Source organism: Apis cerana, linkage group LG7 (assembly GCF_029169275.1).
Source record: "Apis cerana isolate GH-2021 linkage group LG7, AcerK_1.0, whole genome shotgun sequence".
Lineage (NCBI taxonomy): Eukaryota > Metazoa > Arthropoda > Insecta > Hymenoptera > Apidae > Apis > Apis cerana.
The window spans coordinates 13,331,361-13,358,620 of NC_083858.1; the positions used below are offsets into that span (position 1 = coordinate 13,331,361).

The 27,260-nt window shown below is 50.1% G+C and overlaps 3 protein-coding genes across 11 annotated transcripts in view; 2 read left to right on the forward strand and 1 right to left on the reverse strand.

Annotated features, from left to right (window-relative positions):
- LOC107999327 (TSC22 domain family protein 1-like) overlaps positions 1-27,260 on the reverse strand; it is a 266,961-nt gene that overhangs the window by 59,496 nt on the left and 180,205 nt on the right. The window lies entirely within an intron of this gene.
- The window catches only part of LOC108001543 (L-lactate dehydrogenase A chain-like), a 116,426-nt gene that overhangs the window by 53,450 nt on the left and 35,716 nt on the right, over positions 1-27,260 (forward strand). The window contains exon 1 of one of the 4 annotated variants that reach the window (XM_062077404.1): positions 23,006-23,120. The exons of the other annotated variants lie outside the window; for them this stretch is intronic. The gene's annotated coding sequence lies outside the window, so the exon portion shown is untranslated. Of the gene's footprint in view, positions 1-23,005; positions 23,121-27,260 lie in introns of those variants that run through there. 4 annotated transcript variants of the gene reach the window in all.
- On the forward strand, positions 7,272-7,632 carry LOC107999329 (uncharacterized). The gene has a single exon (XM_062077408.1). The coding sequence runs from the start codon at positions 7,283-7,285 to the stop codon at positions 7,538-7,540; it is 258 nt and encodes an 85-aa protein (XP_061933392.1). The 5' UTR covers positions 7,272-7,282; the 3' UTR covers positions 7,541-7,632.

Sequence of the window (27,260 nt, forward strand, 5' to 3'; positions counted from 1 at the left end):
GCTTCCGCTGCGGCGCAACACCGAATAGCGATCGCGCGTGGGCGTGGAGGATCGGGGGGAGGGTCGAGAAGCGGTGGGAGCGGCTCGATCGCTCGATAAGTCGTATCGCGGTCGCGTGCTTGAACCTCACCTTCGCCGCTGGTGAACAGGTGATTCTCTGCGCTTCCAATTATACGTGTGTATCTACGAATAATTTCCATCTACTCGTGACGAATAATAACGCGAAATAGAAAAGGGACTCGAGATCGTTTGGGCAACGAGCGGAGGAATCGGAATTATTCCGAGGAAATATCCGCGTTTGCAGCGATGGCTCCCGGCGTCCCTCGCTTAGCGGCGTACTTACGCGCCACTTAATCTCGCGTAAATTCCAGAGGCATTTATTCCCTCCGGAATCGTTGCTAACGACCGGCCAACTCTGTCCGGAAGAAGTCCAAGAATTATTGTTGCCGGTAATTACGAATCGCGTCCAACAAAGCTTTGCATATTCCGATTCGGATGTAATATAATTTAAAAGCGCACGTGCCAATTACACGACGTTGTAAAACATCGTTATTTACCGAGACCGCTATCGAACATCGTACGCCAACGTAAGAATGGTACCTTATGGCGCCAACTATCGTCGAGCGAACGAAATCATCGGTCGAGAAGAGAGAGAGAAAGAGTTACAATACACGGGACTCTCACGGTATCCACCTCGACTCGCCCCACCCTCGATGATTAATCGGCCACGCAACGGTAATTATAACATGTGTACGAATGATTACGAGGCTGCGTAACTATACGTTTGCCCGTCGCTCGCGCGATAAGTCATCGCAGCCAGTCCCCCTCCCCTCCTACGTACGACGGCTTTTCCTTCGGGGTGGACGCGTGGCTCGCTCGATCCCAAGGTTATTGGGTTTAATTTAATTGGTGCGCCACGACCGCCGATACGATGGATCCGATAAGGCAGATAGGGGAAATGGCTCGATAACAATCGTGGACCACCAACGCGAAAATCTGCGCGACCTCCTCTCTCTCCCTTTCGTTTTTCACCGTTGCGAGAGCTTCCCACCAGTCACGCTCCGACGAGTGGCTTCTTGCTCCCCTTTTTTAACGCCCCTTTCGATGTATCTTATATCGAGAGCGTTCGTTTTATAAGAAGAAAGGGTTAGCGGAAAATCTCATTCGACGCGTAAAACGTTTCGAGGAATTCGAATTCTATTTTAATCGGGTTTTATGTATCGGTGGATAAAGGAGGATGATACGAACGAGCGTATTGTACATTGCGAAAGGGGGAAGATGAGAGAGCGGCAGTTCGAATTGAGACGTTGTTGATCGTGTATTGGGTTACTGGGTTTCGCCAACCTCTTTTCATCGCCTCATCGCTATCCCTGTTGACCTCACGCAACGATTGCCGTTCAGAATTTTATTATCCGTCGATTGTTACATTTCCAATCATTCGATCATCATAATTATACTATTGATATTTTTACTCCTTTCTCACATTTTTTTTACACGGACGTGTTACAGAATATATTGGGCCATAATTTTGCATCATTTTATATCGACGATGTATTTCAACTACGTCATCCTCGTTAATTATCTCTTTATCTTGGATATTTCGCTTACACGATCAAGCGGATGTCGAGCAACGCATACCGGTAACGCGAGAATTCGCGAGAACGTGTGCAAATGTGTTTTACGCGTTCGATCGATAAACCGATAAACGTTTCTCGGGTGTTAATTGCAACGATTAACCGGCCGGGATGTACGCGAATCGTGGTTTGGATACGAAGCTCGCTCGTGATGGTGTTTTGAAAGAAAGGAAAGGCTCGCGAGCGATTCGTTGGCTGGATCGTTTGTTCCAGATCTAGAAAAGCTAGGGAACGGGCATACAGAGACACAGTAGCGTAGTAGCTACGCTTCTTTAACGAGAGAGGAAAGCGACGGTTATTTATGCGCGGTGGATCGAACGTTGCGCGTGGAGAAAGAGAGAGAGAGAACGTTCGTTTCGCGTTTGCCTTAATGTTTCGTTCGCCGGGAGCATGCGCAACGCGCGTTTCACCCATTCGCGGACCAACCGGCTATCTTTCATCGTGCGCTTTTGTATTCTCCGTTTCCGAGCTGACAATGCTTTCCTTGGAAAATATATGGTAAACAGGCCTCCTCTGCTTTGAATCCAATAGACGGAACGCGGCCAACCGCTACCACCCAGTATTTTACCGCCGATCCCTCACATTTCGATCTCGCAGTTTTTTCTCCTTTTCGTTTATTCTCTTATCTCTTACCATGCTCGCGCGGTAAATAACTCGGGTTCTATTGCCGACGGAGTTGACACCCGTTGAAAAAGTAACTAAAAGTAAAAAAATTTCGAGTAAAAATACTTATCTTTAAATAAGTTATCTTTATATTTATTAAAATGCTCGATCCGCTTCTCGTATAATCTCGCCCGTTTGGCGTTACAATTATTCTCACTCACGTTTTCAACTTTGAAATAAATAAATAGAAAGTATCGACTTTACTCGATCCAACTTGGAGAAATTCGACACCGTAGTAGAAAATGATCTGGAATTTCACGAGCAATATACGGGACTGTGTCAGATCTGGGCGAACGCGTGGTCGCGTTGTTGGAAGGGAGGGACGGGGAAGAGAAGGTCGGGCGAGCATGAAAGTCACGCGACCGCGATACACCGGGCCTTCTTTTTGCCGATTCGACGGTGCACCGGCACGAGCACTCACCACGAGGAGCCTCGAGGACGCGAGGGAAAGGGCACGAAAGAGGTGGCTAGGGAAGAAAAGTAGGGGAGTGTAGAGGGAGTCCCGTGGAGGCGGGGAAGACGGAATAAGAGCTGAAACACGGGATTTACACGTGTATTTGCTAGTAGCGCGCTAACGTGCATGCACGACCGAGTCGAGTGTTTATGGTAATCCTCGACCAGGGTGGCCTCCTCCTCCTCCTCCACCTCCTCCCTCTCTCGCCTTCCCTCCTTCTCCGCGCTTTTTCTTTCTTGCGCCGGATTCTGTATCATCGCCGATCACCTTCCTTTCTTCTCCTAAAAATACCTAATAGCTGTTCCCAATAAATGCAATTGTTCGATCACGTTTCACTCGATCGAAAAATGAATTCCATCAACGGCGAAAGTGGCGAATTTTTCCTTTTATTCGAGGTTGAATGAAGCAGGGGACGGAATATTTTTCAAACTCAACGTTTCTTCCATTTATCGACAACTTTGCCCCCGGGAGGCCACCAAGACAGCACCAGCGAGAATTATGTCCACGTTTATTTGTTTTGATGGCACGGCTACCGAACGTGTGTATGCACACCACCGATGAATATCCAGTGACGAGGCCTCGACCGGTTTCACCCGCGAAAAATCTCGATTCCTAGGATAATTATTATTACCCGGTCGAGATGATGGGAATGAAAAGAAGGAGCAAAAGAAAGAGGAAGAGGGGGACAGAAGCAGCGGCGGCATCGCGTAACGAGCTTGACGTGTCGGCGGTCCAATTCAGTTATTCCGTTCAGTTGAAACGTTGGGAAAGAAAGAAGCCTCTCTCGAGGAACAAAGCGACCGACAAACCGAGGGAATCGTCTATTTTTCCTTGAAATCCTCCGATCCGCGGCCGATTTAAGGATCGATCGGGAATATTAAAGGGCGAATCGTTGAAATTAATCGCGTACGTTCACGTATCCTCGAAGGAATGCGCGTGGATTTGTTCGTGATGGACGATATCCGGTGATACACTAGTTCGTGATCGCGACCAACTACAATTACGAAGACTCGTTATCGAAGCTGCAACTTCGCCGACTCGCTGGTAAACGATTCTGCCCCATTTTATTCCTATCCTTTTCCTTCCTGAGGCTATTTATATAACTCGAATCGTGATTCGAGAATTCGAACATATATAGATATACGCAAGCAATTTTATCATCGTATCGTTGCTCTTGTTTCACTTGTTTCCAGAGCAGGCCTACTGAACTCATTTCCAGCGAATACATCATCTCGTAATCACTGTGATTCAGCTCGTGGGTAAGGGGACACCGAAACCAAAGATATCTCTCGATCGCGATTCAAAACGCTTCCCTATTCGCGCACGACAATTACCTCGACGAGAGGAAGAGGGATAGGGTTACAGTCGACTCGTTGCGACTAATTGAGCCATTTCCATCGATTCCGTATTCATGCGTTCCCCGTATATACACAAATAGCTGTAATCTATGGTAATACCATTTGTCTCGGAGAACGATACCTGCTCGCCTCGGAAAATCGACGCAACGTGTGTTTAATTCGTATTTACGAGATCTTCATCCCTCCCGGTAAATCGCTCGATCCAGTTCTCCAGATCGACAACTCGCGCCCACGTAAGTTTTCGCACGATTCGAAACGCTCCTGAATCACGTTTCGTATTTACGCGACCAATCGGACGAGATGCTCGTCGTTGATGGACGACCGAAAGTCTTTACAAAGGAGACGTGTCGTGAATCGTTGCTCTACTCGAGACGGGGATGGAGAGGGCAAAGAGTAATTCCACGGTATCGGGTATACAGCGTAAAAACAGTCGTTAGATGGTACTAATAATAATAATAACAATAATGCTAGAACCCGAGAGAAGAAACGTAGCTTATTCCACCACTATTTTTCAATGCTCCCGCTTGATAATATAAATTGTAGGGAATTTCTTCGATATTTTAATCCTAGTATCTCGTTTCGAAGAGCGTTTTGCACGCGTACCAACCGATGGAAAACGTACCAAGTGTCTAAATATACGACAGCTTCGAAACTTTTATTTCTTTGCATTAAAAAAAAGAAGAAAAAGAAAGAAAACCAAGAATTTTTGATCATCGCCCGTTTCAAAGTCATCAACGTCGCGCCCCTCCCTACGATATCTCAGTCTTAAGGATCCCCTCCCTCGAAAAGGATCGCGTAGTTGCAGCACCTGTGCGAACAACGGTTGACATTTATTATCCCCTGCGCACAATGTAGCATCATCGGGCTCGGTTCTCTCGGTTCGGAGAAGGTTTTCGCAACGAAAACGCTCCAATCCTCCTCCTCCTCCTCCTCCTCGTAGTTTATAGGTGTAATTACGAGCCTTAAAACTTTTACTCGGCTCGTATCGTGACAGCGAAATTGCAGCACGAGGACGATGATACGATAAGGGTGTTCGGTCCCATAAATCGGCAGGGAGATAAGGGGCAAATCCGCTCGGATGCTTTTTCCTCGCCGCTCCCACCTGTCCCCCTTCTCTCTCTCTCTCTCTCTCTCCCTCCCGTCGAATCGTCTCGACGATCGAGATTATGCTAACGTTTCGATGATTTACACCCTGCCTCGAGGATTCCACGGGATCGAACGTTGTCTCGCCCGTTGGACGAATTCGAGGAGTTTGGCCGCACAGGTGTTTTACGAGTTATGCGGCGCAGGTGGAAAGTTTTATCCCTTCGACGTAATGACTCTATCCGGAGAACCAGCTTTCTCTCTCTCTTTGGGGAGAGGCGGGCGTAATAGTCCGTGACTGCAGCGTGGTTTCACCACGACTATCGGGATACGATATTTTACGGAGCGGAGGGGAGGGAGAGACGGTTCGTGCTCCACGCTTTGCCTCGATACCGGCCGCCACCGCGCCTGCTTTGACACGACCAATGTATAGATAATACCGATTTGTTGCCGGTAAGCGTGAACACGAGGTTTTATCTAAAGGATACGTCGGGTAAATGTGTTTTATGCAAAAGAGTCCACCTCTCCATCTTAGCTAGCTGGAATTGAAAAAAAATAAAACCGAGGAGAAACGTTGGAGATAAATGCGTACAATCTCGGGAAAAAATTTTCCTCGAAATTTTACGATCCAGTTGCCAGCAACCAAGGAGAAACGATTATTCGACGAATACGTTATGTAAATAGAATTTACGATATTGGAAGAGTTTTGGCTATTTAATTATCATATCCACTCGTTGATCGGTATCGTTGAACGAGAGAGAAATAGTCCGGTTTCAGAGAGCGTCTATTCATTTCGTGTCCGAGCAATTAGCGATCGTGATGGGTTAATTGGCCTTTTCGAGTCTTAGGGAGGGGAGGTTGATTCCTTTAACCTACTTGCAGAGACGCATCTTTCCAATGTGAACGAATAATAAAAGTAAGAAATAAAAAGGTAGAAATTTTTAATTCGAACGTTTAAATTAAAACTCACCGAATCAACGTGTAATTTTTCCATTCGATAATCGGTTCCCCAAACCGGATATGGACAACCAAAACGTCGTATATCCGTACAATAGCGTGGAAAAACGGAGAGTTCCAGGAAGGTGGAACGTTGGTGTCGGTTTCGGCGGACCGGTGAAGCTGCTCTCTTCCACTTTTTTCGTTTATCCACGTGGATAGATGTGCTCGAAACGGAGTAAATAATCGAAATGGTAGCTTTAGCTCGTATCGCGATCGTAATATCGGCTTTCTAAAAGGAGGGGCGACGATAATGGTGGATAAAAAAGGGAGGCGTCTTTTCGGTCGGAAGAAACAGAAAGGAAAAGATAGAGCGGTGGAATAATGTCTCTATTCTCGTTTTCGAGAGCCGCATTCTCGAGCCCGTTCTAACCGATAATTACACGTTGACCGAGGCGCATTGGGCGCCCTTCAATCAGGCCGAGGAATCACCTGCTGCCTCGACGAAAAACTGTTCCTCGTCCAGGAAGCGAGATCCGAAGGATTCGACAATTCCTCTCGCGAAATCTTCTCCATGTTGGACGATTCTCTAAATTTCTCCTCGCACCGATGCAAAACGTAAATTGTGGTTCACCTTCGAATCGAAAGTAACGAGTAGAATTTCTTCAACGTCGCGTAATTTGCGATTTTCCAGAATGCATCATCGTGCTCTTAATTATCGTCCTTGCGGCCCGTAACCACATCCTTGTCGACGTTCCTTTCGTCGTCCCCTCGCTTCCAAGGATATTTTTTTCGCACGACATCTCCCTCGTCGCGTGTCGCCCCACGGCGGCCGCCCATGTCTCCAACGATGCTCGAAGTTGTTGAAGTTGCGTGCACGGCCGCGCGACAGGAACCACATCTCAATTACGAGACTTAATACGAGCGACCGATAAAAAAACGATATTGCTCCTTTTCAAGGAGCGGCAAGATGATGGCGCGACGCCAAAGGTATTTTCACTTATCTAACCTAGATTAAGCCGTGGACGTGGAATTGTTCGCGGAAGTCTCGGATCGGTACTTTTTTTTAACGTTGTATATTATATGTAAAAAGAAAAGAAAAATTGGTAAGAAATGAGGACTGAAACGAACCCGTTCCCGCAGGTGTTTACGAGATGAACGGGTTCGTGGAGGGTGCCACGTTCGAGAGTATCGTGCAATACGTGTTGAAGAACATGAAGATTACCCAAGCGCGCGCCGGCTACCTGGTAATGGAGGTTCTCAAAGCGGGAGTCGCTCTAGGAAGGATCAAGAAGACCCCGTGCGGCACTTACGTCCTGACCAACGATAAATCTGCCCCCACGCCTAGCATCAGGGAACCGCGATTCAGCGACGACAGCGAGTACGACGTGTCGTCCGAAGGAAGCTCGTAACCCAAACTCTTCCTCTCAAACCCACGAAACCCACGTCTTCTTTTTGTATCATTCTCCATGTTTATTAAAATATACCTCGATTCGTCGAATAATCCTCGTGTATGATTATCCATCCGCTCGAACGAAACCCGTTCGCGTCATTTTTTTTTTTAAATCAGTTCCCTTCGACAAGAGTTTTTCGAACAGTTTTCCTTTTTTTTTCTCTTTTCTTTTGAGACTCGAACTCCATTTTTGCCATCTTTCTGCTCTTCGTCTCTCGATTTCGCGGTTGACCGGCCGTCCTCCCGCAGTTTTCGCCGGTAAATTCACGGTCGATCGCGAGGCAAATGATTTTCCAGCGAACGAGCGCGTCCCACGGATTCGTCGAACCGATTTACATCGCATCACCGTCGGGCCCAGCCTCGAAGACGCACCGGGAAACGAGAAGACGGGTGAAGGAAGAGTTGTCAAGTGCGTGGGTCGAGCTCATCTTTACCACCTTAGACGCGGTTCCGAACAGTGCGACGGCAGCCTACTACTGGGATAACAGTGGGTCATCCTATCCGCCATTATCCACGCAGTATCGTCGCCCACCGGAGAAAGAAACTTGCACCGACAAGGCCGTATCGTCGTTATTTTGCAACAATCTCGAGGTGGTTACTTCGATTCGCGCACCTTCGTCGAATAATCGTTTTTCCACGCATCCGAACGCCGCATCTATACACGCGCGTTAAAGAACCTTTTAAAAGGCGTCTCTCTCTCCCGACGTTTATCCCTGGCTACCAGCCAGTTTCCGTTCTCCTCTCGCGATGCCTCGACCGTGCCACTATCGCGCCCGGACCGACCTTTCCTCTCTCCTCCCCTCTTTTCCTTCCACTCCATCTCTCCGTTCCTCTCGAGGTGGTGCAGGTGTCGTGCATTGTCCGCCGTCGCGGCCTCTAAATCTCGTTCCTGACGTGGCTGCGGCGTAGCCCCGGCCTTCTCGCTCTCTCTCCTCTCTCTTCTCCAAGATACATACGGCTGTCGGCACGTTACACGTTCCACGGACACTCGTTCTCCCTTATTGCGAAACGGGTCGTCCGATAACCATCTTTTCGAGAATTTCGGCCCCCTTTCATAAGTCTCATCGCCGCGGTACGACCGCTTCTCGCACCTCCTTGTGTGCCGACACAGATTTCGCGCCGATGATAGATCTTCGAGGGATCCTCGACTTCGTTTTTCGAAACTTTGCCCGTCTTCCATCTCGAACGATCGCCAACGGTGGTCGAAAACTATCGGATGATCGATAAGATACGAGGAGAGCGGAACGAGGATTCGTCGCGACCAATTACCAGTCGCGAGAGGCGATTTAATTCCTGCCGTTACAAGGAACGGTCGCTTCGAACGAGCGAAAACTATTCCAAGGTTAACACGCGTTGCGCCTGCGCGTATTTATGCGCCCGACCGTCCAACCGAACGCGTGCTTAACAAGTTAGCGATGGGCCGTCACGTCGCGCGTCCGTTCCAACGATTCCCCCTCTTTTCGCGATTCCTTAACGTTGCACACGTCACGCGGATCGTATCTCCGTACCTTCGAGTCGCCTCGAGTCCTCGATCTAGTTTCGATACGTGGCCAATTTCCGAATGGATCGCTCGAATGGAAACCCATCGAAGTAAGAGATTCGTGAGCGGTGTCGCAGCCATCGCTGGTCGAAAGCGGGCCAGGTACCGCCACTCGGCCTATTGCGCGGCGGTGGAAAATGTCGGGCTGCGATCCTATACGATGTCCGGAAGACTTATGCGTCTGCGCGGCAACGGTACGAGGCGGACGGAACAGGAAGAGAAGAGAGAGAGAGAGAGAAAGAGGGACAACACGGAGCGAGGTGTATCGGCCGGCGTACAAATTTATGCCGGTGCCACGCTAATGTAATCCGCATTCGTTCTCTTTCAACGCGTGTACACGCGGGATTCGATCTGTCGTCGAAACGAATCCGACAGCGAATCCCACTTTCGATCGAGAGATTTCTTTCCAACTTTTATACACAGTAGGGACTCTCGAATATCCTAATATACGAACGTTCTATTATTCGCACAACGTTTCGTACCGATGTTTACATACTTAAATTACGACGTAAACACAACGTAATAAATACTTTCTCGCGTTCGGTTAAACGTAATGGCGAGTAAACGAAAACGTGTAGTTTTAACTATCGAGGAGAAATATGAAACGATGTGAAAGAAAGATATTGAAAGGGATAAAGTGCGATGAAATTAGCAAGAATATACGGTGGATGGTTCGATGAGACTTGGATGTTGAAAGAAACTGTCAATTCGTTCATTTCTACTCGAACGAGCCAAGTTCAATGCAAAAGAAAGTAATTGTTCTATTATCAGAAAATTCCATTTTTGTGTCTCCTTGTTAGTTCGGATACGGGAATTTTCCTTCTTCCTTCCTCGATGATAGGCGAGAATCGTAAAAGGTTCGTTTATTTCGAAATATATTCGCAAAAATTCGTTGCACGATCTCGGTTACGACGAGTATCGCGGGAAGCAGGGGACGATTTAGCGCGTATCTCCATATATTTACACGGACTCGGTGCTCGGTTTAAAATATTCCGGCCGATGAAAAGACGCGCGGGACGAGCGGAAGGCTGCTCGCAACACGCATAATTTGCACCCCGTTGCGCCATATACGTAAGTAGGTTGCCAAGTTGGGACGCGAGCGAAGATGTAGATAAATAAAGCGCGAGGCAACCTTTTGCTCGGGCTCCTTTCCTCCGGAATTTCCGATTTCGTCTTGCTTCCATCCCACATCTCCAAGATCTTCAACTTTTTTCCACTCTCCTCGAGGCGAGTTTCGATCCCTGTTCCCAATGGTCGCGATACTCGTGGATACGGATTCGTCTCGTTCGAATCGTTCGGATGCCAACCTCGTCCAAACAGGGATAATAATATAATCGATCAAGGACAGCCGTCCTCGCGAGCGTTGGCCTCCTTTAACGCGCTCGATTATTTTGTCGAAAGCACACGAGAATCGCTTCTATCGAGGAGGAGGAAGCCGAGTCGAAACGGACTCGGGGCAATCGGCGTCGTTCCTCCAGCATCCTTCGCAATTACCCGTCTCGCAATCGGTAAAACTCTAAGCAACTCTGCCGAGCCGCGTACCTCTCGCCGGTGTAATTTCACCTTCGATTCCCTGCCGGCTGCTGCCCCCGCCTCCTTCCTTTCCTCGCGCCGTTGTAATTTTGCGGGAAGAGGGGGGAAGAAACGAAGTGTGAGCAGCTCGGTAATCAGCACGTACCTCATCTTCGACGATAACGCGAAATTCCACGCGTACGCGTTTCTCTCTTTCCCTCCCCTTTCCTTCCAATTCGATCCTTCGCGGACCCTAAAAGCCAATCTACCACGTTGACGAGCACAATCACTCGATCCGTCGATCCGTGACAAAAACGTGACGGGGGAGGGGAGATTTAGAAATTCCTTTTGCGGCGACGAGCGATCGACTCGAGTTAACGAGTTGCCGATATTTACCGTGTCATGCGGATTACTACTATTGTATGCCTACGCGCAACACACGCGTACACTCGACGATTAAACGGGATTGGACAACGCGGCGGCACAGCACGAGTGCGCGCGACACATTGGACGCTACGTTAAACTCCCTTTTCTTTCCTCCGAGCTTAATCGAATCGATCGCGACGCCTCCAAAAATTATACGCCTCCAATGCAAACACATTTCCAAGAATACCCTCCACCTGCTCTACCTTTCCTGGAACTTATCCATTCCCCGGAATCGCTCGAGCGTAATTTAGGGCGACTGTACGTACGCATACGTGTACAGTAAAGAATGATTACAGGCAGGATTATCGCGAGAATAATAGAAGAGAGGGGATGGAAATTATTCGCGAATAAAAGGGGGGAAGGGAAATTTTCGAGAAACGCGAGGAGACGGCGCGCGGTAAATTACCGGCGCACGCTCAAGAATCCGAGCGTGGCTCGGGCGAGGCGGTATCGGTGGGTCGCATCTCCATGACAAATACTGGCACGAACCGCGCGCGGACGCAGATCCTATCTGCATTTTATCCCAGCAGATAAATGGGCCCGCGTGTAACGCCGCTCCACGCGGGACGTACGTGTACGTACTCGATATTTGCCCGCAAGAAACGCGCCGATCGCCCGCTTTCCGCCCGACCGACGAAACGGAAAGCGGGGCCGCCGCCTTTCTTGTCTCGCGATCGGATGTTTTCTTCCTTGGCGTCTCGGATGATTCGCGCGATAAAACAGCGTATTCGTCGTTCTTCCTTCCGTTCAACTTTTATCGCAATAACTGAACACGGTTGCGAAAGCTGTTATTCCATCGCGGGACTAACCATACCCCGGTGGCTTCTCGATCGAAAACAGTGGAGAAAAACAGTGGCAGAAAAAGGCGCGCGCGCGTAATAGCTCGACACAGGGAACAGCCTCCTCTGCAACGTGATGTAACGCGTATAATTCGCGCGAATAAACGCGTAATGACCGGGTTTCGGCGTTACAGTGGAGGGGGAGACGTACAATGTTGCCACGACGATACCGATCGCGTGCAGCCGCGTCCCACCAGCGCCGCCTCGGACGGAGCGCGCTTTTAAGCGCACGCAACCAACCACCCCGTGAAATTCCCCAAAACTCGACCACGATGAAACGGTAATACGAGGATAAACGCCTTTCCACGAAACTGGCCACGAATCTTCGAATTTGATCGCCAAGATATGTTCATTCCGTTCGACGTGCAAGTCGAACGTGTAATTTTTACGAGCAGTTTACCTTCCTTTTTCTTTCTCGACCCGCTTGGAACATGAAAGTCGCGGATCTCGCCATCTTCGTTTCCCTTCGTTTTCGCTCGATCCTCGCAATTAAGAATCGCGGATGGCGGGCGACGACGCGCGCCATCTTTCCCCCTCGAGTAATTCAAACTCGTCGCGGCACACCGACCGCGACAGTCGAGGGCAGATACGATCGAAACGTACCACCGCCGCCCCCTCTCCCTCCGATCCCCAACGCCCGCCAATCCGTTGCAAGAAAGCCTAATTAAATCCGCCCCTTGCCGGGGCAGGGTTGCCTCCCTTATCGTTCTCGCGCCAAATTGTAACGTGGGATCGACTCGCCCCTCTCTTTTATTTTGAAGAATCACAAAGAATCGTCTGCTCGAGATGCAAAGAATTCTGCAACGGTCCAATGGATAAAAACGTGTTTTGCACCTGTGCAAAGGCCCGTCTTACGCTCATCCGGGTAAAAACGACGGAGGCCGACGAGCGCGTAATCCCCGAGAGAGCGAGAGAGGAGGCGGAGAGGAGGATCTTAATCGTCGTACAAGTTGTGCGTCGGGCATTTAGGCGGCTAAGCGTCCTCTCCACCGAAACGGATTTAAAGGAATGGCGCGAAGCGTGGAAAGCGGATAAAGCGATGATTCACGCGGGACACCTCGGGACGAAAAGCTTAGGAGACGTCGCCTTAACATCTCCGTAAAATTTCGGATCTAAACGCTCGAACGTGCTCGCTTAATTACGCCGTCGCTGACGTTTTCCACGCGTCTCGTTTCTTTCTTTCTCTTCGAATTTACGTTATTTACTTATGTTCTGAGAATTTTTCAGGAATTAAGAATCGAGATTTATTTCTTTTTCTCAAATCGGACAATTAACGAAGTCGAACCTTCGAGCACTTACTATTCTCTCTGACCGATTCGAGGGAAACGTTATCCATTCGCACGTCGGCCCAATGTTCTCTTCATTCGCACCATCTCTCTAATTTACTCGCGCGACGAGAACGCCGGTGCTTTTACCCGGTGCAGCTCTTACCCGGCCAACCCGCTACTGTGTTTGCCTTTCGTTACGGCACTTTTTTACCTTTCTTCTTCGTTAATAGCTTCCATGAAACGTTTCAACGCGCTTTCCTTTTCTTTCTCTTCTTCCTTCTTCTCTCTCTCTCTCTTCTCCCTTTTCTTCAACGATTTTCGTTCAACGCGCACGGAAGGATAATTAATTGAAATCGGTGATATTTCTACTCGAAAATAATTGGCAAAAAAAGAAGAAGAGAGAAATTATTGGGAACACAGCGGTAGTGAACGTTCATTGTAGTCGTTTTCCCGAAATCCACTCCCTCGCTCTTCACGAACAATGGCGGTTTGTCCGTAGTAACTGCCAGTATCGGATTCGTTGATCGCGCCTTCGTGGATCGGGTACGCAAGAATACACGGCCAAACCCTTCTCTCCTTCCCTTCCAAAAAGAGAAAAAAAAAAGAAGAAGAAGAAGTGAAAGAAAAGAAATTCTAAAACGAGCGCGCGCGAGGTTCGACGCGTCTACTCTCTATCAGGCGTGTACAGGGTGTTCACGTGGAAATCTATTTTTTGAAACGAATAGTAGAAGTTATCGATCGAAACTAAATCGCTCGTAACTCGAATTCTCGAAATTTTCGTACAAACCTTTTCGCTTCGATCCCTGAAATCCGATCGTTCTACGAATATATACCAACACCCTGTATATACCGTACTTGCCCGTTTTACTTTTCTTTTTCCTATCAAATAAAAGTGCGGGGCGGCTGCGAGTTTCTCGATCGACGCGAGGGAGGGGAATAAAGGAGGAGGAAGAAGAAGAAGAAGAAGAAGAAGAAAAAGGAACAGAGGGAACGTAGGAGTTTCACGATCGAAAGAAAGAAAGGAAGGAAGAGGGTCGAGAAACGACTGTGGCGGCTCCCGCTGAGACAAAGCGCGAGTACCTGTACTCAAAACAAACATTTCTCTTTCTCTCTCTCTCCCTTCCCTCCCTCCGTTCACCTTCGTTGATCGAAGCAGCCACGGATTCGGAACATTCATCCCTGACGGTGGAGTTTCGCAGCGAGAAGACAAGAGGGGTGTGACGAGAGTCGACGAGGGGAGAGCACAATGCGGCTCCATCTCGCCGCCTCGCTTTTTACCCTTTATTCGCACGGCGGCCGTGAAAAGGAAGTGTCGCGGGGGAGACCAAACATCGGGCCGGGATAAAAAAGGTAAAAGAAGAAGAAAAAACCAGGTCGAGCGTGCGACGAAGCCAACACCTTCCCGTTCTCCAAGGCGTTGAAACGAGAACGAGTGTTCTCCTCCTCCTCGTACACGAACAATTACTGCGTTTACTCGACGGATCAGTTGAATCCAACGAATCGATCGATCACGATCGTCCGCTGATGGTGGGGGATGATTAATGTCGTAATCGGTAAATTAGTAACAGTTAACTCGGCAAGAATTCTATCGAAGGCTGTGCGCGATCGATCGACGGGTTTCACCACGCGCACGGTAGCGAGAGAGCGATAGAGAGAGAGAAGAAACGCCTAGATACGATCAGGGTGCCGGGTGGGTCCGGGTTCGGGAATCATTAGGGACGACGCATTCCTCGATGGGGATGGGGACGACGGAGGAGGCGACAGAGAGGAGCGGATGATCCCTGTTGGTTGCCGGCATTTATTAACTCTCCCTTATCGGATCTCGATTTGGACGACGACCGCGGATACCGTAATTATTTTTATCAGTCTTCCTTCTCTCGTCTTCGCTCCCTCCCTCTCTCTCTTACACCTACGTGCACGGATCCCCCGTTAGATGTTAATTAAACGGAGAACAAACGTTACTCATATTTCAACTTACGTTCACGTCCTCCTCGCGCGAGACGCGAGGATCGCGTAACCGTGATGAATAAGGAGTGGTCGAGCAATTTAGACGTTGAGGGGTGATCGATGCCAGGCTTCGACGAGGGTCGCGCGCGTTTTGCGACGCGAGTTTCGCCTGCGTGGGCGGACCCGCGAGTCGGATTACAAATTGTAACGATAGACGAACAAATAGGGGACGTTGATCAGGTGCTTTTTGCACGCGCACCCTCTCCCCTCCTCTCCGCGTATCATCAATCATCAATCACGCAGGCATCGATCTTTGTTACGGTGTAATCTCATCGACCCTTTAACGTTGCCTCGATACACGGAGCACGGGGCCGCGTTGTTGACCGTGGTGATCAATCGCGCCAACGTTGCCGCGAGCGTCCGTCACGAGGACGAGGCGAAACGAGGATCGTTAGAAAGCGCGGATGCAAACTTTCCAATCCCTCGATTTATCTAAATTTCTCTAAAATTCGAGTTTCGCCCCGAGAAACAGAAAGCATCGGTTCGAAGACGACAGCACGTAATTGGCCGGCTTGCTTTTTGTCTCGTCGCATTCTTTTCCCGGGGAGCTCGTAGTCCGCCCAATTAACGCGCAGTTAATCATCTCGACGGATGAATTCCGTTTCCGGAGCTGTCAGCGCCCCATCCCGAATTCTTGCCGAGCATTGCATTTTAATTAACCGCCTCTCTACGCAATTATTCCAATAACGAGGGACCCATCCCGTCCTTAATTACAAATCGAATTCCCTAAGAATTCTCCCATACGCGTCTACTTCCTCGCTTTGCGAAACACTGCCCGTTCGATCTCGAAGGGAATCGGTGCTTGGCGAATCCGACCACCGTTCTCCTCGATCTCCACTTTCCACCACGCGAAACAAATTTATCACGAAAAAGAGAGGGGTAGTTGGAGGGTAGAGGAGGGAGTTGCGCATTCGGTGGATCCCACGGGATCCGCGAGGAGGTCGACGGAGAGAGGACGCTCCCCGACCGGTTCAAACGAGCGTTCCGACCGCGACGGACATGTTCGAGCAAATTGTACGAGACAAGCCTGCATGCTTCGGCAACGAGCCTCTCTCTCCCTCTCTTCTCGGCGCACGTACCGTTTCGTACTTATGCATGTACGTGTACATATACGCGTATATACGTTTACGAATACGAGAATGGCAGATGCGCCGAGGCCACGCTATACCTTTCTCTCTTTATCCGACAGGTTGAACCCTCGGCCAGTCTTTTTATTCAAAGTTCGTGGTTTCGTGCGGAACGGGTTTCGAGTCGTTCGTAGGTTCGACCGTTGCGCGAGTACCGTTTCGATCGCGTTCAACGGATTTTCGATCGTTATTACTTTTTCGAATTTGCCGCGCTCTCGAGTCTCTCGATATCTCCTCCTTCGACGTTGAAGGCGTGCGCGCTTCGGTCATTAACGACTCGTCGCGCATAATTTATAGGCCATTAATTAGAGGGTGGATAAAAGCGAGCGCCATAAAATTACAGAACATCTGTGCCGCTCTCTCTCTTTATTTACCACCCAGCTCCACCCCTCCGCTCCAACGAAAACAATCGGCGAATGGGGTTTTTAGGGGTGGGGGGAGAATAGCGGAGGAAAAATTATCCTGGAAGATACGGGATATTATCTGCATCCGGGATCTGATCGCGCGTTTCTTTCTCGCGGCGGTGTCGAGGGGGAGGAGTGCGCGGTGGACAGCGGGAGGGGAGTGATTTATTGTTTAAACGGGCCGAGGGGTGGGGCGCGATGCAAATTTCCAAGCACGCGAGCTCGCTGGTTCCGAAAGGCGAGGAACAACGCTCGCCCTCTCCCCATTGTCTCACGTCTATTCATCTCGACCGTCGCTCTACTCGCCGCTAGAAACGCGACCGCGTTCCTCCACGCCTCCCCCTCCGTTTAACCCCGGCCAACGCTGCAAGGTGGACAGGTGCGCGCACGATAGCTCGCGCCTCGTTAATCATCGCCGTCGCGGCGGGAGCCAGGCCTCCTTCTCCTCTGCGCGAGGCTTGATCGAATTGAAAACCCGGCGGGGGAAAATTCTGAAATCCACGTCTTTGGTCGCGCCCACCCACCGATATCTCTCGCGATTCTACGTTAAATTTTTGCAATTTTTTAAGCGATGAAAATGGAACGATTTAACGGATACTTTCGATGGATAAAAAGTAAAAAGGCTCCTGTGAACAGAAAGAGATTTAAATTTAATCGATATTTCTTGCGATTCTACGCTAAATTTTGGCAAGTGGAACGTTTAAGCGACTCGATGAAATTGGGACGATTTAACGGATACGTTCGACGGATAAAAAGTAAAAAGATTCCTGTGAACAGAAAGAGATTTAAATTTAATCGATATTTCTTGCGCTAAATTTTGGCAACGTTTGAGCGACTCGATGAAATTGGGACGATTTAACAGACACGTTCAAAGGATGAAAAGTAAAAAGAGCAGACAGAGGCTCGAATTTAATCGATATTTCTTGCGACTGTACGCTAAATTTTGGCAACGTTTAAGCGACTCGATGAAATTGCGACGATTAATAGACACGTTCTATTAGGATAAAAGGATAAAAAGTAAAAAGGCTCATGACTCAAATTTAATCGATATCTCTCGCGACTCTACGCTAAATTTTTGGAACGTTTAAGCGACGAAATTGGGACGATTTAACGGATACGTTAAAAAGTAAAGAGGCTATCCTCGCGCGAGCAGGCAGAGGCTCAAATTTAATCTGGAGGCCCGATCTCCCCGTATTAAATACATTATACCCTTGACAAGCGTGTTCAAAGCCTTATCAAAATCAGCGCGAGTTCGATCTCGCCGCGAGAGTTAGCAGGACTCACGGTGGTAATGGAGGCCCGAAGCGGAGTGTCGCGGCCGTGTTTTCGAAGGAATCCGTGAAACGACTTCGTACCTTGCTCGCCAAGGAAGAGGCGGATGGAGCGAGCGCGAGAGGAGGAGAGGACGATTCGGTCGTCGGCGAGAGATCGCCGATCTCGTAGATGTTGCACGGCGTCGTTGATGTCGCGTACAAAAGGAGAAGCGTCGGAACGAGAGAAGAAGAAGAAGAAGAAGAAGAAGAAACGGAGGACAACGGCGAGGACGATCGAAAGGAAGGGAGAGGGGAGAAGGATTGTTTCCTGGTGGCTCGAACCTCTCTTTCGTCTCCTCCTCTCTTTCGCTCCCTCGTCGTTTTGTTTTCACCGCGAGGCAAAGCCGGTTTGCATACGAGCGAACAGAACGAGAGAGAGAGAAAGAGTGAGAGGAAGATAGGAGTTAGAAGCCTATCTAGAGGAGCCGGTCGTTCCACGGTTGCTCGAAAACCCTACATATCCGCACAGTCGAAACGGAGTCCCCCGTCCTTTTGTCTACAACGTCTCTTCTTTTCGAGTCACGATTACTACTCCCTATGCATTCCGTATTTGTACCTCGATTCGAGAGGATTCGCGATATACCATTACGTGTACCGCCTTTCTCTCTCTCTCTCTCTCTCTCTCTTTCTTTCTCCAAACGTAAGAGAACTTCCAACTTCCCGTCCAAGATTTCCCGCGCGCCCGTATATTATACCTACAGCCAAGATCTGTATCCCTACGATACGAATCTGCCAAGATATCGCAACCGAGCGTACCGAGTGGAGTCTGGCTGGCAGTCGGTCGGATAACGAGTCTTCTCCGCCCTTCCACCTCCCCTCCTCGCTTCACCGAGGTGTCTCTCGCCGTCACGTCGCTCTCTTCCTGCTTTTCTTCCTCTTCGTTAGGTCCTCCTATCGCGCCTCCTCCCCCTCCGATCCTCTATCACCGATACGATCGGCCAACCACTCGTATCAACTACCGGTGTTTCCCAACCGGTAATCCCAACAGCACGAGAATACATTCTCTAAGAAGTCTATGCTGTAACGGTGTAAAACGACCCTCGAAAGATTCGAGTAAAAAAGGAAAGAGAAAAAGTGGTACACGCGAGATATCGGAAGGAGGAGGAGGGCGACGCACGCGTCGAGAGCCGAGTGTGGTCGGACGGCGGTGGCGAAAAGAGCGAAAGAAAGGAAGAATGGGAGAGGGAAGAATGCCGATGGTTCGCGGCAATGATAAAAACGGTAGCGTGAACGTGCGTGCGCGTTCGCCAGGCCTCTGAAATCGTACGAACCAACCGATCGCGCCACCGATCCTACCGTTACGGAGAGAAACGATGGGGGACAGGGGTAAAAAGCCACGTTACAGATTGCCAACTAATAAAGGGGGAAACGGATAGTTGAAAAAAGAAGTAGAATACGTTGGATAGACGAGCAAACTTTACTAAATTCGTCCGTTTGCGAGACGCTTTTTCAACGACCGATCCTATCGTTCGCCTACTATTTGCATAATTGTTCGTTCCACTACTTTGGTACCGTGATTGCCATCTCGATCCGGGGATATTTTCATTCGAAACGGATTCGGCAATCAGTCGGTCTCTTTCGTCATTTTCGAAAGGACTCGTGGCAGCGATGATTCGATGAGCGTGAGAAGTAATCGCTTCGACACGAATCCGTATGTAAATTTTAAGAACGATGCGTCACGTTGAAAAATCTTTATATCTACGATCTTCCGTCCGATCGATAAATTTTTGGAACAAGACTCGACTCGGTGTTACGTGGCACGTCGAGTCTCGCGCCTTTTAGCGAAGGCTGTTGATTGGAGTGAAACTTGATAACCCGGAAGAATTGATGACGGAGGAAACGAGGCACCGCGTAATATATTTATGAGCAACATCTACCTTACCCAATCTTGGATGTCGACTCCTTCGAACGCGAGAATTAGAAATTTCTACCGCCAACGACGAACCAACGTTCCATCTTTACCCACTGGATGGGAGAAAATGGAGGAAAAGAAATATCACACGCGGATCGAAAAGGAGAAATCTCCCATTTCTCGCGTGTTCGGGTGGACTGGAATCGGGACTGGAAGAAGAAAAAAGGAAGGGTAGAAATGGCGCGATCGGTGGAGAATCGAAAGGAAATGTGGGAATGGCGGGTAAGAAGGGATCTCGATCCTCGGCCGATTTTCGTTGCGGCGACTCGTTCGAAGCGCAAAAAGGTAGATTGACATCGGTAGCAGACGTCCGATCGCGATTCGATCCGATGGCGGAAGAAGCGAAGCGAGCATCCGTTTCTGTTCGACTTCGTAGCGAAACGCGGAGTCGCGCGACGACAAGAACCGCGGCGAGGGAGCCCGATGCAGGATTCCTCGCAATCAACGTTACTCGGCTACGGATGGACGTACGGATGGATCGAGGAATCCTTTCACCCTGTCCATCTCTCTCTCTCTCTCTCATTCCCTTCCCACAACCGTCCATCTTCCCGACAATCGATCGAACACAATGGCCAACACCGATACCGATGACGCGCCGCTATTCCACAGTCTCGCGGTATCCTCTCGATTTTGTAATTCTAATACAATGTAAAGGTTTAAAGGGGGAGCGAGCGTTTACGCGAACAATGAGCCATAATATTCCGTTCGATAATGGATTCGTTTGGAACGCGCTTAAAGTACGTACTGCGTTTCGCATAAATATCAGATATGAATTCTTTCGAGCCGATCGATCGGTCGTCCCGCACTTTTCGCAACGACCTCGCTTCCCGTTCACGGTGATGACTCGGCAAACCGGATTTCCACCGGTTGACTCGCAACGAGCGTCGAAATCGTGCCTCCTCCCCTCCCGATCGCTTTGTCCGTCGTTGTTCTTTCTGGAAAAAAAAAAAAATCACGGAAAGGGATCGCGGTCGAAAAAGAGAAGAGAGAAGAAAGAAGAGCGCGGTCGAATAAACAATTAGGTCGCAAGGATGGCGGAACGACACCGGGGCTGCGCCCTTTTTCTTTTCATCCTCATAAGGCACGATCGCGATGCACCGACTCGATGACTAAGGGGTCCGATGACACCGGACAAGTCCACCGTCGGAGAAAGAAGCCGCGCTGATCAACTTGTCGCTACTCCAATTATCCTTGCTCCAGACGCTCGTACCGATTGATTTACGCGACCTCGTTCCGACCGATCGATACCGCGAGATAATTATCGCGTCGACAATTAGCATGTCTTTTTCTCGTCTTCTTCCGCCTCGTTCCACGCGTAAGAAAGAGGAGAAGAAGAAGAGGAAGAGGAAGAAAAGGGAAAAATAGGCGAGACGCGGACAAATGGAGGATCGGCGCGGCTCGAGCACGAGAGGCAAGATTTCACCGGTTGCTTCACGGTGTACGATGCCAGTTTTCACGTGAAATCAATTCGCGTTAATGCAGGTAAAAAGCGCTGCGACGTGGCGGCGCAAAAACAATGGCCGGTGTGGCAACTCTCTCGGCCGGCTCCCCCATTGTGTCCCCGTCGCCTGCCTCCTCCGCCCCCTCTCTCTCTCTTTCTCCGCTCGTGGATGCCGGGATAAGTCACGAGAACCGGCTAACCAGTCCCGAAGGGAATCGTTCCGCCCGGTTTACCGGATAAATTTACGACCTCTGCTCGTCACTTTCGCTGAATCTTTGGGAATTAGCGGCGAGCAACGCGTTTCTCCACGCGTTGGGATCTGTTTTCGATCGTTATCCGTTTCGTTTTTGGGAACGACTTACTTCCCTCGAGGCTCGTCGTCCGAGATGAAGAAAACAAGAGGAGGGATTTCGCGGCGAAATCTCGGCTGACAACGAGCTAGGAAGACACCTACCGGAATGGATCGAGCCGGTAAGGTGATTACACGCATTCTATTCCTACGTGTCGCACGTCCTACGCTTCCCTAATAGCGGTATCGTTGCGATACGAGATCTCTCTTAAGGGGGACCGCCCACGTAAAACGCCGTTTCGATCGCATCGCGAATAACTCGACTCCAACGATAATCACACTTTATATTTTTCCCTTCGAAAAATTAAAATTCGATCGAAAGAAGATAGATCACGCCTCTCCTCTCGCGCGATTGTACAAGAGAGAGAGAGAGAGGGAAGGATGGCGCGCAGATGCAAATCGAAGGCTTGGTCATCTCTAGGCGTGACGAAGCGCAACGCCTTCCGCGCCACAGCGAAATTAACACGTTCCGCGAGCGAGAGGGGCAAGAAGAAGAGGCGCGCGTAATTAAGCAGCTGAATTCCGGGCGACGATCGGGCAAAAAGCGCGGAGGGAGAAGCTCGGCCTGCGTTTTCACCGCGTCATCGGCCGATCGAGTGAACGAAACGGAGTCGTCGAAACGAGTCGAGTCGAAACGGCGAGATATAGTTGGCGAGACGGATCGATTAAAATTTCACGCGGAATCGTGAGAATGGGCGAGTCGTGAACAATGAAAACGCGGTTCTGGTAGGTGGCTGGTAGGTAGGTAGTTCCGAGAAGCGTAGCCGAATGAATCGGTTCGATCGGATTGGACGCCAGGGGCGGCAGCCGAGTGGAAGGGGGAAAAAAGGAAAGGAAGAGGAAAGAAAAATGAGGGGGAAGGGAAGGAGGGCAGGTGGGAAAAGAAGGGTAGCTTATTATGCGCGGCAGGTAACACGTGTACCGAGAGAGTACAAGGTGATGGGGCGAGCGCCGCGGACAGCTCTGTAATCAGTAGCTCCCCGCCGACACGATGCGCCTTCGACGCGACTCGCCATGTTTCGAGGGAAAGGGAGAGAGGGGTCCTCGAATCGAGGGCTCTCGCAGCAACAACAACAACAACAACGAGATTGGAATCGAACCGAGGACCAATTACTCCAACTTACTCTTCGCTCGTGGGGCGCCTGGCGTCCTGCCGAGATCGTGCCATCCGAGCTTTTGTCCCCTTTTCCCGCTTTTTCTTTCTTCCTTTCCTTTTTCCTTTCTCTTCAGCGACGAGGATCGCGCGTTTAATCGGTTTATTTGCAGGGAAACGGAGGCCGATTTACCGAAGAGAGAGAACGGTTCGCGAAAACGTAATCGTGGCGAAGGTAATAAAAGTGGGACGAGCGGGGCAACAACTCGACACCCTGTTCTAGGAAGGAACGAGGCCGAGATCGTTGGGTAGGTAAGAAAGGAGTGAAAGGAGAGAAGAGTTCCACGAAATAGCAGTACCTGCACGCGCGTGTGCGTACACACGTACGCACGATCGTTTTATCGTCTCTATTCCGATTCATTTTCTTTCACCGTTAAGGTTCAACGAACAATGGTTAAAAAATTACGGATCGTCGAAAGAAGGATCGTTAATGCTGTTTAAACAATACAACCCGTTTCCCCGTTTCCTGGACGGATGTACGCGAGAAAGATAAACGAAGCAAATTGCAACAATCTAATTACCGCAGTTTAATTACCGATAACAACTCGCACCTTTACGACCGTTTTAATGGCAACGCGCGCGAAATTGCTTCGCGCTTCATCCGCGATAGCGGAAGCGGCCTCCACGCGCTAATCCATATCGAACGGGGTATTCTTAAAGAAAAAAAAAAAAAGAAATTCCAAATTACCGAAACGCGACAACGTTTACCGATTTACGAATTCGATTCAGGATACCATCTCTTCTTTCTCTTCTTTCCGCCGACGCAAGAAAGGGCTGGCGAAAATTCCTCTTCTCGAAAATGCAACGTCGACACGAAAGAGAGGAGGGCCATCGACGCTGGCCATATCCGCGAGCTCGGGAAAAACCGCGACCGGTGGCCGCGTGGCATGCGATCCGCGCGTACTTTCGGCGACAGTTGGCCGGAGGCAGGGCAGAGCAAAAAGCTCGATTTAATAAAATCAATATTAATTGCCGCGCCGCCGCTCGCCCGTTGAATATTCAAGCGCCCGTTCGATCCCTAAAAAGCCGTTTATAGGTCCGGTGTTGCGTAGTCCCCGCTTTTTGCCTCGAACCGCCGCGCTCCTCCGGCCGATGGTCGGTGGTGGTCTCTCTCTCCGAGGGGAGACGTCGTTCCCTCTGCCCCGCGCCGACTTCTCGATTCGGAACTCGGCCGTTACGAGGCCGGGAAAAATTCGATTCGAATGGTGGAAACGGAGAGAAAAACGACGGATCCGATTGCTCCATTTCGCCGACTATCCCTCGTTATGTATATATAGGGAGAGATATAACCGGTACGTAGGATTGTATCGGGGAATGATCGGGGAGGGGGAGAAAATTTAAGGAACTTCGAGATCGAAACCGATTCGAAGTTGGTCGGTTTTTGCTGGCAAGGCTGCGGATTAATTAACGAGGCTACACGAGCTACGCGCATCGGGTAATACCCATAAGGGAGGAAAGTTTGGTCCCCGTGTATCGAGGGGAAGAGAGAATAGGCTATTGTTGCCGGTCTCGGCGTGGCTAGGCCGTCCCCTTATGGGGAGATCGACGCTTTAAATTCGATTCCCCGTTAAAAAGCAGAGAAAAAACGCCACCTTCCGTGATAATCTCCAGATGGAAGAATTCACCGATTCGTGATCGGAAGAGAATCACGATACCGTTGATCGTGCAACAACGGTTTCGCTGGTCTCGCATGTCGAATCCGCTATCGATCCCGAAAACCGGCGACGAGTCGCGACAAATTCGCGCGCCATTTTGAACAACGTTTTTCTCAATGACGCGTCGGTAAAAAAGTTAGATTCTTACGGACAACCTTGGCTGACTCAGGATCCCGGTGAGTCAGCGTTTACGCGAAACCTCCTTCTTCTGCTTCTTCTTCTTCTTCTTCTCGCGCGAATCTATCGTCCATTCTCCCCCGTGTCCTCGTTTCTTTGCCAGCTTCCTTCTCCTCGCCGAGAGTTGCACGCCGTGTTATTCTTCGCCTCCGTATTCTCCTGTCTCCGTCTTGTTCCACGCGACTGCATACCCGCTATTGAATTCAGGGGGATATTCGCTTTACCGGGCCGCCGTTACGAACTACCGGCCACCGTAGTTTCACGGCCGGAAACAACTTTCACCTGCGCGGCCAACATTTTCGCCGGCCGATCGAGCGAAGCGTTTTTCGATCCTACCCCACTTTTGTTCGTCCGCTGCGATCCATTTAAACAATCCCGTCTCAGTTCCCAATTCTCACCTCTGCCATCGTAAAAATTCTCCTACGTTCAAGAGAATCGTCCAGTTTTCGATGGAGTCTCGTTAGAGAGCGACGCGACTCACGATTACCATCGTCCTCTTTGTCGTCATCCCCCCGCGCGGAGGATTATTTATGGCGGGGTGTCGCGGGCGGGTGGGAAGGGGTGCGAACGCGGACGGGTCCGAATGCGGACGCCCCGCAGCGTGTTCGCCGCGCGCTGATTAAACACGCTCTTCCACGGTGACGTGTTAATCGCGAGGATTCATCACGTCCTCCTCGCCTTCTCTCTCTCTCCCCCTCCGCTGAAATCGTGAATCTTTCGCCTCGTAGCCTCGAGGAGTCTCGCCATCTTTCGATCCGTGTCCCTCGTGGAGCCGAGCTTTCTCGGAAATCGGATCGAGCCGATTTTTCTCCACGGGAGAGGTAGCGAAATAATTCGAATCGTTACTTCTTCCTTTCCTTCCTCTTTTTAATTAACGCTTCGTTACTCGTTTCTCGACGCGAACAGGGCAACTTCATTCGAGGCGTCGGTGGCGTTTATGGTTGCCGCGCAGGATATCCACGATTATCGTATTTTTCGCGCGCGACGTTTATGGTCGACGCGTGGATCGTCCCTGCGTGACGTGGGCCGCGAGGAACGCGGAGCAGAGAGGCGACTCGAGATGTCTCTGGGAAATCGTAATATTTTTACGACTCGCCAGGGGCTTTCCTTCGGGAAAAGTTAGGATGCCGTAAAAAATAAGCGATAGAATTAATCGAACGACTCGAAATACGGTGTCACGAATTAAGAAACGAATCTTTATTCCATCGTATGATCGCGACAACGAGCTCTCTCGTTGCGAGTACGAAGCGAGAACAATCGTTATTTTTGCTCGAGCCGGCCAAGTGGGCCGAACGAGGACCGAAAGGAGCCAACTGGTTCCCGCCCCCCCTCGAGCGCCGCTTATGGGGAGCGAAATACCCCCCGAGCCTATAAATCAAACCGAACGACGGGGAAAGGTGCATGCAAAGAACTCGAACACGCGAGGAATGTGATTTAGTTACGTCGCTGTCATAAGTAACCTAATCTAATTTCGCTGCAGCGATCGAAAAAAACTCCAAAGCGTCTCTCTCTCTCCCTCTTATCTCCCGTACATCCGTCCAACGAGAACAACGCCTTTCCTCTTTTCGATTACCGGTTTCAGAGCCAAATTCGTGATCCGTATAGAATCTAATTGGGGTGGGCGAAGCGTTGAGGGAAAAAAGGGTTGGAGCAGATGTCCGAGGGAGGAAGTGACTCCGCGTTGGCCCCTTCTCTTCCGGGACAGGGAGGAAGGGAAGGCTGGTTCATCCTAATAATAACAGGCACGCAGGTAGGGGGCGGTGGATAAGCGTACGCACCACGGTCGGGAGGTTGCGTGCAAAAAAGGCGTGGGTCCCAGCGGGCGTTCTCGACATAGCAGTTCGAAATCCCGATCTTATCGGCCCCCTCCCCGCTCTTGGCTGCATTGTGTTGCGCGCCCGGCTGCCGCGCCACCCCGCGTCCTGCTCGCATACCACGGTATCCGGTAGTGTGCGTACGAAAACGTTGAAAAGGAGAGAATGGGGAGGGGTGTGGAAGCCGGGTGGACGAATAGGGTCGTCGATCTATCGGCCGGGCCCGATGCGTGTACGCCACGACTCCGGGTATAGATCATCCTCCGTGTCTCGGAGCCTCCCACCTAAGTATTCCCATTAAGATCTTATCGCGGCCCCAAAACTAATAACCAATCACTGGCGCGCGGAGCGAGCAATACGTGCTCGCGGCTTTATCATTATCCAATATGTTCGATATTACGACGACCTCCTCCCTCCATTTTCGATCGATCGAATCTCGAGACCAAGTGTCTCTTCTTACGAATTTTCCAGGGATAAACGTTTGTCGCAGGATCATATTCGCGTGCGGCGTGATAAATGCGAGAGCGAGGAAGGAGGAGGAAGGTGGCTCGTCGGTGATTCCATCGTGCGAGGTTTAAATCGGATCAGTTTTTTGCCACCCACGGATACCTCCATCTCTCCTCATCCGTGTAATTATCCTCGTAAAACGCGTATTCGGCGGTCGATTCCCGGCGGTCGACGAGCACCGTGAATCTTCGAGTAATCCTGGTTGAAAAGAGGAGTCACTTTCAGCGGAACACCT